This window comes from Sinocyclocheilus grahami, unplaced genomic scaffold (genome assembly GCF_001515645.1).
Source record: "Sinocyclocheilus grahami isolate Dianchi unplaced genomic scaffold, SAMN03320097.WGS_v1.1 scaffold1610.1, whole genome shotgun sequence".
Classification (NCBI taxonomy): Eukaryota; Metazoa; Chordata; class Actinopteri; order Cypriniformes; family Cyprinidae; genus Sinocyclocheilus; species Sinocyclocheilus grahami.
The window spans coordinates 127227-139678 of NW_015506789.1; the positions used below are offsets into that span (position 1 = coordinate 127227).

Genomic DNA, 12452 nt, shown 5'->3' on the forward strand with positions numbered 1-12452 from the left:
GTAGGATTACAAAGTCATGCAGTCACCACGTGCATCCTTCTGACATTGTTTGATGGTAAATATGAATGTGTTGAAGGGAAGTTCAGTCTTAAAGCGGTATGACGACATATCAACTTTTGCTCCCAGAGAAAAAAAATCATAGGCTGCACAGTGCAAAGGGGGACCGAGACGCCACAAATCTCCGTCCGTAACATTAACCCTCAAATCTTTCACAATGTTCGTGCGCATCGATAAACACCCTATACGCGTTCCGCTTCGACATTTAAAACGTCGCCAAAAAGAAGCGCTGCGTGACGCGAAATGTCTTTGTTAATCTGTGCGTTTTCTCCGTCTCAGCGTCGCCGAAAGTCCAGTTCGGTTTTTACGTGAAGCTCCAAAAATCTATGAAATGTGTTTGCATGTTCTTCTGGATGTAGAGGTGGGATTGCGAGAATCGAAAGGTTGGTGAGCCCACACGCTCAGCTTCCCAGAAAGTACGTTTAGCAATAATTCACTATTCTCTTCCTCACGCGCTCGGCTCGGTCGAAGGCTACATGATTTCTGGAAGTGGAGAATAAGCTTTTTCTCCCTTCTTTTTGCCATCAATCTCTACGACAGGCTTGGAGAAGGGGCGCTCGGACAGTGGAAGCCCTCCCCTCTGCTCGGATCTGCCTTGGTAGGTGCGAATAAAAAAGGGGCCAGTGTTTGCAAATATGCAGATACATCGAAAGGGGGGGAATCATACTTTGTTGAAGTCTGCTCAAAGTTGGGATGTCATCTTCCTAACGATCTTGTTGGCTGGGAGAACGGGGGAATGATTGTGCCGTACATTGTCAGTCGTGCTGCTGCAGACCGTACACTGGCACCGCAGAGACCCAGGTTTCAGATAATTGAGTCTAGACAAAAGGTATTTTTGTGCCGCTTTAATGCCAAATTAAATTAAGATCCGACACATATTTTTAGCGACTGGACGATGTTGACCCGTTCCCGCAGATTTGTGCTGTATTGTCCTTATGGAAACGCGGTTACGCTTCCCAGGAAGTAATATTGCTTTGCTTCTTCAGAACGCAAGTATCACATTTAAACAATTGACAGAATACACACATTCTAATCGTATTTCAATGCTGCGGTGGGCTGTACAAACTTAACACTCTCGTGGATAATTTGCTAGTAAAATTATGATGCCGATGACGTTTATGATAGTTGCTCCAGCATGTAACGACAGGTGGTATTGTAGTTGACGATGCGTTATGTTATAGACGCGGAACTTTTGGTCAACAGCAGCAGCACACCTGTGCGTTACTAAAACGCGGTGGTCGTTAATATAACGGTATATTGTAAAATACTAAAGGTTTTTTTTTTCACTGTATTTCAAATTCGCTGTTTAGTCGCTCGTGATTTATGGTGATTTGTTGAACTCATCGCGGAGGGATTAGCCAAAAATGTGCGCTTCATTGTTTGCCGAGAGGATATTATCAGGCTGATGTCGCCGCGGAGAGCGCGCGGGGATTTACTGCTGCAGTCAGCGGCCGACAGCGCGCGGCGCTCATGCACGCACTGTTTGTGTGATTGCCAGTCATTAACTTTCGCCATGACGCAAAGAGTTGGAGAAGTTTTCAAGCGCATTTAACTTTGAGCTATGCAAATGCTCGGGACGCCGCTCGGCAAAGTCCACATCTGGCGGAGCGAGCTCGGAAAACATGAATTATTGTCAACGTCCGCTGGACCTTGTGCGCAAGTGTGTGCGTGTGTAGTGCTTGCGTGTGAGAGCATGCATGCGTGAGTGTGTGTGTGCGTGTGTAGTGCTTGCGTGTGAGAGCATGCATGCGTGAGTGTGTGTGTGCGTGTGTAGTGCTTGCGCGTGAGAGCATGCATGCGTGAGTGTGTGTGTGCGTGTGCAGTGCTTGCGTGTGAGAGCATGCATGCGTGAGTGTGTGTGTGCGTGTGTAGTGCTTGCGTGTGAGGGCATGCATGCGTGAATGTGTGTGCGCGTGTGTAGTGCTTGCGTGTGAGAGCGTGAATGTGTGTGTGCGTGTGTAGTGCTTGCGTGTGAGAGCATGCATGCGTGAGTGTGTGTGTGTGTGAAGCGGTGTGAGGAAGAAAGACAGCGGCAGGGGGAGATAGATAGGTGTGTGCGTGTCTTGAGGGAGATGTTACGTTGGACTCCGCATTACCTGAATTACTCGATATCTGCCTGCGTGACGTTGCGAAGTAACCTCACAGTGATTTTTTCCTCCTCTTTGGGGCTGCAGCTGTTCAATGGCAATGGTTTATCCATTACTTAAATGTCAAATATTAGAAGTTTAGTGTTTTTGACTGATTGACTCAAATTATATATATAAAAAAATGGATAACAAACATAGGCTATATTATATGTTTACTGTATTTTATAGGCTATATAATGACTGTAAGCATATAGATAGATAGATAGATAGATAGATAGATAGATAGATAGATAGATAGATAGATGCTGATTTTTACTAAATAAACTGCATTAGTGAAAATAGTTCCAAACGAACTCCAGGTTTGAGTTCCACCCCAAGTTTTCCATTTTCCACTGGGGTGAGAGAAACCCTGCTCCAAGCAAACCTAAATAAGAGAAAACATGTAGGTCCAAAACTGCTGTACAATATAAATGTATAATTAATCGAAAAAGAAAAAGAAAAAAGTATATATATATATATATATATATATACTTATTCTGATCAGTACTTATTAAATATATATATATATATATATATAAATATAAATACTATACTAAATTTGATTATATATTTTTTAAAACGTCTTGCTGCTAAATGGGTAAAACCTAGTGGTTTGAAGGATATTGGCAAAGCTTGGTAAAGATTTAAAATGACAGTTAGCTACTGTTTTGGGGCTGGACTGTGATCCTTAAACAGTCTTTTAATGTAAGTCGCTTTGGATAAAAGCGTCTGCTAAATGACTAAATGTAAATGTAATTATTCTTGTTCTAAATATGCCTGACACGATTTTTTGGTTGTTACACTGAATTGCATTTTTTTTCTTCTGTAAATCATAGTAAAAATGTATGATAGTCATTATTTTGTCCTCAGAAAAACTACAGGACACAGAATGACAAAATGATACTTTACATAGCTGATACTTTAAAAATGTAAAACTCTTGTTCACTGCAGAATTGTCCGTTTTAGAGTTGTTATTCAATAGGGGGAGGAGGACCAATTAGTCCTGTGTTTGTCCCTAGGGAGGAGACATAAGCAAAAGTCTTTGCAAACAGCTTCCCATGACATATTACCATTAGAGACCTTGCAAACCTAAATATGCATAAATTAATACATGTTGTCAGTTAACATAAATGTTTAAATAGCCTGCTGCAGAGACATACTGAATGTTTCTTCCAGTTAATCAGCCGAGATATCATTTTCATAACTTGTACCAGTGCCAACATAAAACAACATGTGTGTACAGATACACTGTAACTGTCACATATGAAAAATAATTGCTGAATATGGCAGATGGAAATTAGAGGAGAATCTATGCCTATCATTTAAAGATTTTAAGGATTTACAGGAAGCAAAGTTTAATATTTCCAAAACCATCCTCTCAAATTGCTGTTTGGGTGTAATTAGCCATTACTGGACTTCCTTCCTTTTAATGTAGCGATATCCGTCATAAAACTCTCCAGACACATCTTTATGTAGCTATTATCTTGTACTTTAGTACATTAATAATTCTGCTGAATATGAGTGTAGCGGCTATCACAGCCACACTACTTTTATCTCTTATACTTTTTGACACCCAGGGTATTGCAGTTATCCAATTAATAAATGCTGACCAAATCAACATTATCAGATTTATTTGACACATTTGGGCACATTTTGCTTTTGGCATCTTAATAGTTTAGAAATACTTTCTATCATTTACTGCAAAGACAGTGAGAGAGGAAGAGATGAAACCCCAAATTGTTACTCTGTGCCATCATGTCATTACTGTGCGCCAGATTGGCTCAGATTGATCAGAACATTAGCACAGCTTCAGTCAGTCAAACGTTAACAGTATGAGCTCCGAAAGTATTAGCATCTGCAGTAATTGATCATATCCATATTCCATTTGATCAAAGAATAATATCCTCAAAGGCTAATATCAACAAAATAGGATATTGTAGTTTATGTAACCTAATGCTTTAGGAAAGAGCTATTTATATTCCATCCTCACTTTTAATGGTTTCATTTCTGTTTTTAGATCATATGAGGTAATGTTGCAGATTGCCGTTACAGTACAGCCCCGTTCTTGTCACCCTTAAGCAGTCAAACATTATTGATTATGAAGAGTAAAGAGGCATGCTAACACACTAGAGAGCTGCATTAATCAGACTGATGTGTTTTGGCAATCTCTGACACCAATTTATTATATTACTTTCACTTTAAGGATGGAACAAAAAAGCATTTCTTACATTTATATCTGAATTTCGTGTGAAGCGATTGACAGACGCAACCAATGAATGATTAATCAGCTGAACTGATTCTGACCATATGACAGATGAGATCGGGATGAATTTATCTGTGAATGATGGTCTTGCCTAAGACAGTTTGTTCTCAGTCTGATTATTCTTTCAGTTGCTTTATTTATTGACTCATCTGACTTCATGCCTTTTTCTCTAATATTTCGCAGCTTTGACATTCCACATTAGCTATAAATGGGTCATTATGTTTCCTCTACTGAGATGCTGATTACACGGTTAAGGGTCTGATTACACAAGCTCTATTTGAATGAATACAAAGCATTACAATCATTCATAACCATGCTTTTGAATGGGACTGCGTTGGGGTCTGGCTTGCCATCTTTACAGCTGTGAGTGAGGCATTGTGCTGCTGCAAAGGAGAGAATGCAGTGTGTGGCCTGAGGTACGGCATACACCTCTTAAAACGCGGCACACAATCAGGTGCATTAAAAGTTTTCAACCCCTCAGCTGAGCCTGAACCTCACTACATCTGCGTCAGCTATTGCTGTACCCTGAGTCATCTACCCCATTTGTTAAGTCATTTTTAACATGAAAGTCAAACCCCAGGAAAGGACCAATATTTCCATGACTTCATCAACCACATTAGACACTCAATAGAACTATCTTGAATATTTTGAAATTTAATTGGCTTCCATTTAGGACCACAAACAATAAGACAAACATATGCCACCCAATACTCAGAAGAGTGGTCAATCAATATGGGTTTTTCCAATAACGACACATAAATGACGCAATGCTATAGAGGGACAATCGAAAAAAATGATCTCTTCCGTGTAAATCCATTCGTATTCTGCCTAACCAGAGAAGTTTGACAGGGCATTTTGTTGATCACTTCCAATTAGAGATGCACAGTATATTAGCGGTCAGTCTGTTTTAGCTAATAAATACTTTTTTTTGTTATCATTATCTGTCTTAATATTTAAAAAGTTGATATATCTAAGCTGATAAGTTTTTATCAGTAAGATTTAAAAAAAATGTTTTTTAAAGAATTCTCTTCTGCTCACCAAGACTGCATTTATTTGATCCAAAATACATCAAAAGCAGTAATATTGTAAAATGTTTTTACTATTTAAAATGACTGCTTTCTATTTGAATATATTTTAAAATGTAATTTATTCCTGTGATTTCAAAGCTGAATTGTTAGCATCATTACTCCAGTCTTCAGTGTCACATGATCCTTCAGAAATCATTCTAATATTCTGATTTGCTACTCAAAAAACATTTATTATTATTATTATTATTATGTTGAAAACAGCTGAGAGTTTCAGTTTTCTTTGTGAAAAAAGAAAGTTCAGAAGAACAGTATTTATCTGAAATAGAAATCTTTTGTTACGTTACAAATGTCTTTATCCTCACTTTTGATCCATTTAAAACATCCTTGCTAAGGGAACCCCCCCCCCCCCCAAAAAAATATTGACTCCAGGCTTTTAAATGGTATAGTGTACAATGTTACAAAAGCTTATTATTTCAGATAAATGCTGATCTTTGGATCTTTCTATTCATCAAAAATCCTGAAAAAAATGTACTGTTAATAACTGTTTTAAATATTGATGATTATGATGATGATGATGATAATAATAATAATAATAATAATAATAATAAAATGTTTCTTGAACAGAAGAAATCTCTGAAGGATCATGTGACACTGAAGACTGGAGTAATGATGCTGAAAATTTAGCCTTGATCACAGGAATAAATTAAATTTTTTATATATATTCAAATAGAAGGCAGTTATTTTAAATAGTAAAAATATTTCACAATATTACTGCTTTTTCTGTATTGTGGATCAAATAAATGCAGGCTTGGTGAGCAGAAGAGAATTCTTAAAAAAAAACCATTAAAAATCTTACTGTTCAATTACTGTATGTAATTTTCTTTCTTGCACAATTTTTAACATTTAAAGCAGTTTTCAATGTGAAGTTTGAATCTGGACTTTTAAGGTGAGCATTCAGTCTTACAATTGGTAGATTGATCTTGAGGTCGTATCTTTCCAATGTATTTCTTATTGGCTTTGAAAATATAAATATTACCAAAATCACCTTAAATTTCCATTTTGTGCATCCCTATTTCTATTTCTGTGGCCTTGTACTGCTTTGAAATGTCATTTGTTGTTCCAAAAACATATCTTCATAACTGTACATTAAACATGAATTATGTTCTGAGATTGTGTCACATCATGCAGCCATTTGGAGTTCAGTGTGGACAGACAAATTGCTGGTACCGGTCATTGTAATAGCATAGCTAGTAAATTTTGATGGATTTATACACATGCAAAATGCATGGCAATTATATGTGGTGGAAATAAAATACTGTCAATGAGGAATGAAAGAAATGAGAGTGTTGCAATAACAATAATTTGACTTAATTCGAAAAATTTGTCACTTAATTAGACAAAAATGTTGGAAGAGCATGAAGTGCGCGTGGTTGACAGAATGTTGGAGTCACACATTTGTAGATGGAGAGGTTGATCAAATCCGAGGGTCAGAGGAAACATCATTTGACTTGAGTCCTCAGTGGAGTCTGTGACACAGGTGTAGAGAAGCTGGAAGATAGTTTAACTTAAAGGTGGACCTGATGTTGAAGAGGTTACTATGATTGACAGGAACCGATGTGGAGGCAGCGACAGACAAATTCACTTATTTCAGCTTTTACGAGACCTCTGCAAACACAGGTCATATGTTACAGGAACAGATGGAGACAACAAACTACAGAGAACGGACAATGCTTAGTAACCATCACACACTGTGTTTGCATTTTATTTGCTTTGAGATCAATGGTAGCGTTTTACCGTAGATAGCATCCGGTTCACTGGGAAGCTGTGTGACTGAATTTACTCCTAACGGAAAAAAACTTCTCAAAACAGGAGGAAGCAAATCGATTCATTTATGTCCAGTGGGCTTATTTGCTAAGTCATTTTGTGGGCCCATTTCCATCACCCTAATGGTTACTTTGGGAACAGTAATTAAGCAAGTAGTGCTAACATTGAGCCACCTGTCCCTTGCTTTTTTCTTACCCCGTCTGACTGGTCGCTCTGCCTCTTTCGTACACATTTTGTGTTTTGACTTTAACTAAACATTACAAAAAAGTTTGGGGTTGGTAGGATGTTTCAGGGCTTTGGAAAAAATATCATATGCTCACCAAGGCTGCATATATTTAATAACAAAATGCATTAAAACCAGTAATATTTGTTTCTAATTTATTATATTTTAAAATGTAATTTGTTTCTGTATTGGCAAAGCTGAATTTTCAGCATCATTGCTCCAGTCTTTAGTGTCCTTCAGAAATCATTCTAATATGCTGATTTGCTGCTCAAGAAACATTTCTTGTTATTATCAATATTTAAAACCACAAAACATGATGGTAACAGGGTTGACATATAACGTGGGTTCTAAAACTAAAATCTAAATACTGTATACACAGAGCAAATTAAAACAAAATAGCTTTTCCATCTATTTTGTTTTATCAAAATGTGGATATTTGCTAAAACAACAAGAAGTGGAAAGAAATGTTTAGAGACATATCTATATTAGCACATAGTAAAAGATGGCATACCCTGTTCATTGTTGAAGTCATTCAACAATAGATAGCTGATGCATCATTTAGACAAATCACACCTGTTTTGTAGAATGACCTCTTTACATCTTTATAACAAGCACAGCAGCTATATGTTATTATAGATTATCAAGGGTATCATAACATTCAGATTCAAAATAAAGTGGCAGTGAAATATGTAGCAAAAGTATACATATGGGAGAGTAATGCTCTGCACCCTTCAGAGTACTTACTTTATGTGCTCTGCCCTTCAAAGTGAGTAGTACATTGTTTCAAAGAGAATTCTTTCTGTACTCTCACTGTTACTGCAGTGAATAAATGAATGAAATAACAGACAGATGATTGGGTTTATGCTTGCACAGGTGACATCACACTTTTAAGAGGGATTGACGTCATTGAGAAGTTGACTGAAGTTGCCTGAGACTTTGATTTATTCACACTAAAATTGATTTTATTAATTCTCTATGATACACATGCTATCTTGATAAAGAGAAGTTAATTGTTTCCTTCAGTCAAGCTTACTGTACAGTATGTTGTACTGTCTACTTTACCTTGAGTGAAGCAACTCTGTCTCATCTTTTACAGAAACAATAAGTCATGCTTTTCTGAAAAGTAAACCAATTTGCTGTGGAAAATTAATAATTTTGAAATAATGTTTTCATGGTTTACATTTTTTGCCATTTTTTTATTATTCGAGGTGCTTTTTGTCACAGCATCTGGCTGTGCTACTCTTCATGCCCATCTCATTTTTGCTTTACTCTGTCTACATAGTGTTTGAAGATAAATGTACATATTGATTTCCCAGGCACAGTAGGGGCATCGTACAGCACTCAATAAAATGTTGGAGCCATGCGAAAGAAAGGCCCAAATCGCCGCTCACTGTTCTCAGTTTTTTTGTTGTCAAGGGCTCTTTTAAGAATCAGAATGCTTTCAACATATTTCATTCTCTCTCTCTCTTTCTGTCTTTGTGCCTTAGTTTACAGGTTGCCGGCGGAAAGATGTGGATGAGGGCTGAAGTCTAGAGTCAAGGGCATCGGGGTCTGCCTGCCACTGGCCGGCCGTTTTGCCCGTTAAGGGGAGGCTCCACCCTCACCTGGGCACTGAGCGGATTGCGAGTGCTGCCTGGCTCCTCCCTCGCCAGCCCCCGTCCCCTCCCCAACCCCGCCCCCCCTCCCACGCTCACACCCCGGGGCTGGACCATGTCTGGCAGACAGCCGGAGGGCAGCCGGACACCCAAGGCCCAGGACCAGGACACGGACCAGGACCAGGACAAGCGCAGTTGTGGGGAGGACAGCCCCGTTATCGAACGCCGCAACCGGAGCGGCATCATCAGTGAGCCCCTCAGCAAGAGCCTGAAGAGGTCTCGCACCCTCTCGCAGTACACCACTGCATGCCCCCAGACCGCCAACGGACTGAAACACAACGGCCAGGCCAAGAGCCACGCGGCCAAGCACCAGCCCACCCAGCAGCAGCCGCAGCAGCCTTCCGCCTCGGCCTTGGTGCCGAGCAAGCTGGACCGAACCTTGGAGCAGGTGCTGGAGGGACAGAACGGCCTGTTGCACTTTGCCCAGGCAGCTGCGCTGCTCAAGCGGGCGGGCATGGAGCACATGCTGCTGCCGGGGGGAATGGGAGTGGGTGTGGGCGGGGGCGAGGTGGGGACGGTCGACCTGGAAGGGGCATCGGTGGCCGACACGGTGGGGGGTCACACAGACTTCCCGTACGGTGTGGGCGGCGGCGGCTTCCCCTTCAACCCGGGGCTGTTCATCATGACACCTGCCGGAGTCTTCCTCGCCGACAGCGCACTGCACATGGCCGGCTTGACGGAGTACCCAGTGCAAAGTGAGCTGGCCTCTGCCATTAGCTCTGGGAAGAAGAAAAGGAAACGCTGTGGGATGTGCCCACCTTGCCGGCGCAGGATTAACTGCGAGCAGTGCAGCAGTTGCCGGAACCGGAAGACGGGCCACCAGATCTGCAAGTTCCGCAAGTGCGAGGAGCTCAAGAAGAAACCGTCTGCTGCACTGGAGGTAAACGATACTGAGACTCTGTGAACTTACTTAGTTGCATTTGTTCGCTAATGTTACAAAGAGAATGTTTTGTGGCCAGAAAGCGTAATAACCTTCCTTGCTTCTAATTTGGGTGAACTTTGTACATGGTGGCGGTGTCTGCTGAGGGTTAGGCTGGGAGATGAGGCTTTGGGGTGACAGGTGGCACTGACAGTAGCGGGGGAGGGAGATACGGCCAGACATGCACCATGGGGTTTGTTCTAATCTGCCCCCCACTGCGGCATCACGTCACTCTTCCCACATCCTGCCTCCCTGACACTACTAGGACACTCCTCAGAGACATAACGCCCTCCGGTATGGCCGCTTTTATAGGTCCCTGCATTCATTAGTTCAGTTTTGAGATGGAATGGTGGTTTGAGAGATGCTGCTTTTGTTAAGACCAAGAATTGTATCGAGGTGGTATGTTTAAGGATGTGAACGTATATGTGAATGTGTTTTTGTGTTTTTATGTACGACGTAATCTATCTGGCCGCAGGGCTGTCATCTGGAGCACCAGGTGTCAGTGACGAACAGCCCACCCCTCCTCTCTCTCATCAGTGGGGGCTGATGGTCCTACAAACTTCTTGCTGAGGTCAACCCGAGTTGTTCGGATTGTACAAATGCCCAAATTTGAATAGTGTTCGAATTGTGCTGGATATATTTCACATATTATTTATTTTAAAGTCATCCTGAAATCAGAATTAACCCCATTTGCTTAATTCACATTCCTGGTCTTAAATTATCAGTGCATGCTATTTCATAGAAAATATTTTTAGAATTTACTATAAGGTTCAGTTTGTCAACATTATTTAATGCATTTGGTAATGAACTACAACAATTTTACAGCACTTAGTAATCTAGTTTAATGTCGATTCGTGAAAATATTATTGTTTATTGTTATTAATGTTTGTATACGTTAAAGATACATCAGTATATGTAGAAATTTACATTAGCCTAGATTAATAAATGCTGTAGAAGTATTCAGATTGTTAGTTCATATTCAATTGCATAATTTTTAACTTACTGAACCTCATTGCAAATGTTTTCATGTTTGTCTTTATACTCTTTAATCAATAATTTGCTCTTTCACATAGTCATAGTTTTCACATAGTTAACATAATGTTAACCAACCACCACATACACTACCATTCAAAAGTTTGGGGTCAGTAACATTTTGTCGTATTTTGAAAGAAGCACATATTTGATCAAAAATACAGTAAAAATCATAATATTGCAAAAGAATATTAGTAGTTTAATATAACTGTTTTCTATTTGAAAATTTAAAAACTGTAATTCATTCCTGTGATGGCAAAGCTGAATTTTCAGCATTCAGGCATTACTCCAGTCACAGTGTTCAGTGTCACATGATCCTTTAAACATCATTCTAATACGCTGATTTGCTGCTTAAGAAACATTTATTATTATCCATGTTTAAGTTGTGCTACATAATATTTTTGTGAAAACCTTTGTGTAGAATACAGTTTTTTCATGATTTAAATTTTTTTTTTATGAATAGAAAATTCAAAAGAATAGCATTTATTTGAAATAGAAATATTTTGCAACATTAAAAGAATAAATAAATGTCTTTACTGTCACTTTTACCGTTTTAGGAAAAAAAGGTACCTTAACTTACCCCAAACATTTAAGTGTATCGCAGTTTCATTACATCTACATTCTAAAATATATTCTAACATAAAACAGCCCTTTAATAATATTTCACTATATTACTGTTTTTACTGCATTTTGATTAAATAAATACAGGCTCGGTGAGCATAAGAGACTTCTTTCAAAAACATGAAAAAAGACAGGTAGTGTAATTAATAAAAGATTTCCACAAACAAAGCAAATCTGGTGCAAATAAAAAGGTCAAATATTGTACATCCTGAAATATATATAGTTTCAATTTAATTAGAGTTTGACATGAATTGATCTGTTGTGACTCTTGCTTGTCTATCAGAACGGAAATACAGTTACAACCTGTTCATTTGTGTCTCCAGTTATTATATATAGTTTTTTTCTTTTCACACTCCTCATGTTTGATGTTTCTGTGCCTAATATGTATTAGGCTCTTTTTTAGATAAGAAAGGGACAAACGATTAATTTAGTTTGAAGGTACTCATGTTTCCTTTCAACTGACATCTGCTATATTCACAGGGATTTTAGATTTGTCCATTTGATGTCTTCCACATAAATAAAACCTTTAAATCAATTTATTATAATTTTTTTGGTTGTTGTTTTGTTTGCTGATTACAGACTCATTGACACACCATCCGTAAGAATAATAATGGCAGGGTGATGCTGTGTCACTAACGTTTCAGTCATTAAAAATGGTTGAATAAATCCATGCCACGTCTGCTCCCCCAGCTGTCCAGTCAGTG

General features: G+C 39.0%; 1 protein-coding gene across 1 annotated transcript in view; it reads left to right on the forward strand.

Annotated features, from left to right (window-relative positions):
• The first annotated feature begins 227 nt into the window (after nucleotides 1-227).
• The window catches only part of LOC107571544 (CXXC-type zinc finger protein 5-like), a 12952-nt gene continuing 727 nt past the window's right edge, over nucleotides 228-12452 (forward strand). The window contains exons 1-2 of the mRNA XM_016257867.1: nucleotides 228-655; nucleotides 9009-10056. Of these exons, the coding sequence (XP_016113353.1) occupies nucleotides 9232-10056 (825 nt within the window). The 5' untranslated portion in view covers nucleotides 228-655; nucleotides 9009-9231. The remainder of the gene's footprint in view (nucleotides 656-9008; nucleotides 10057-12452) is intronic.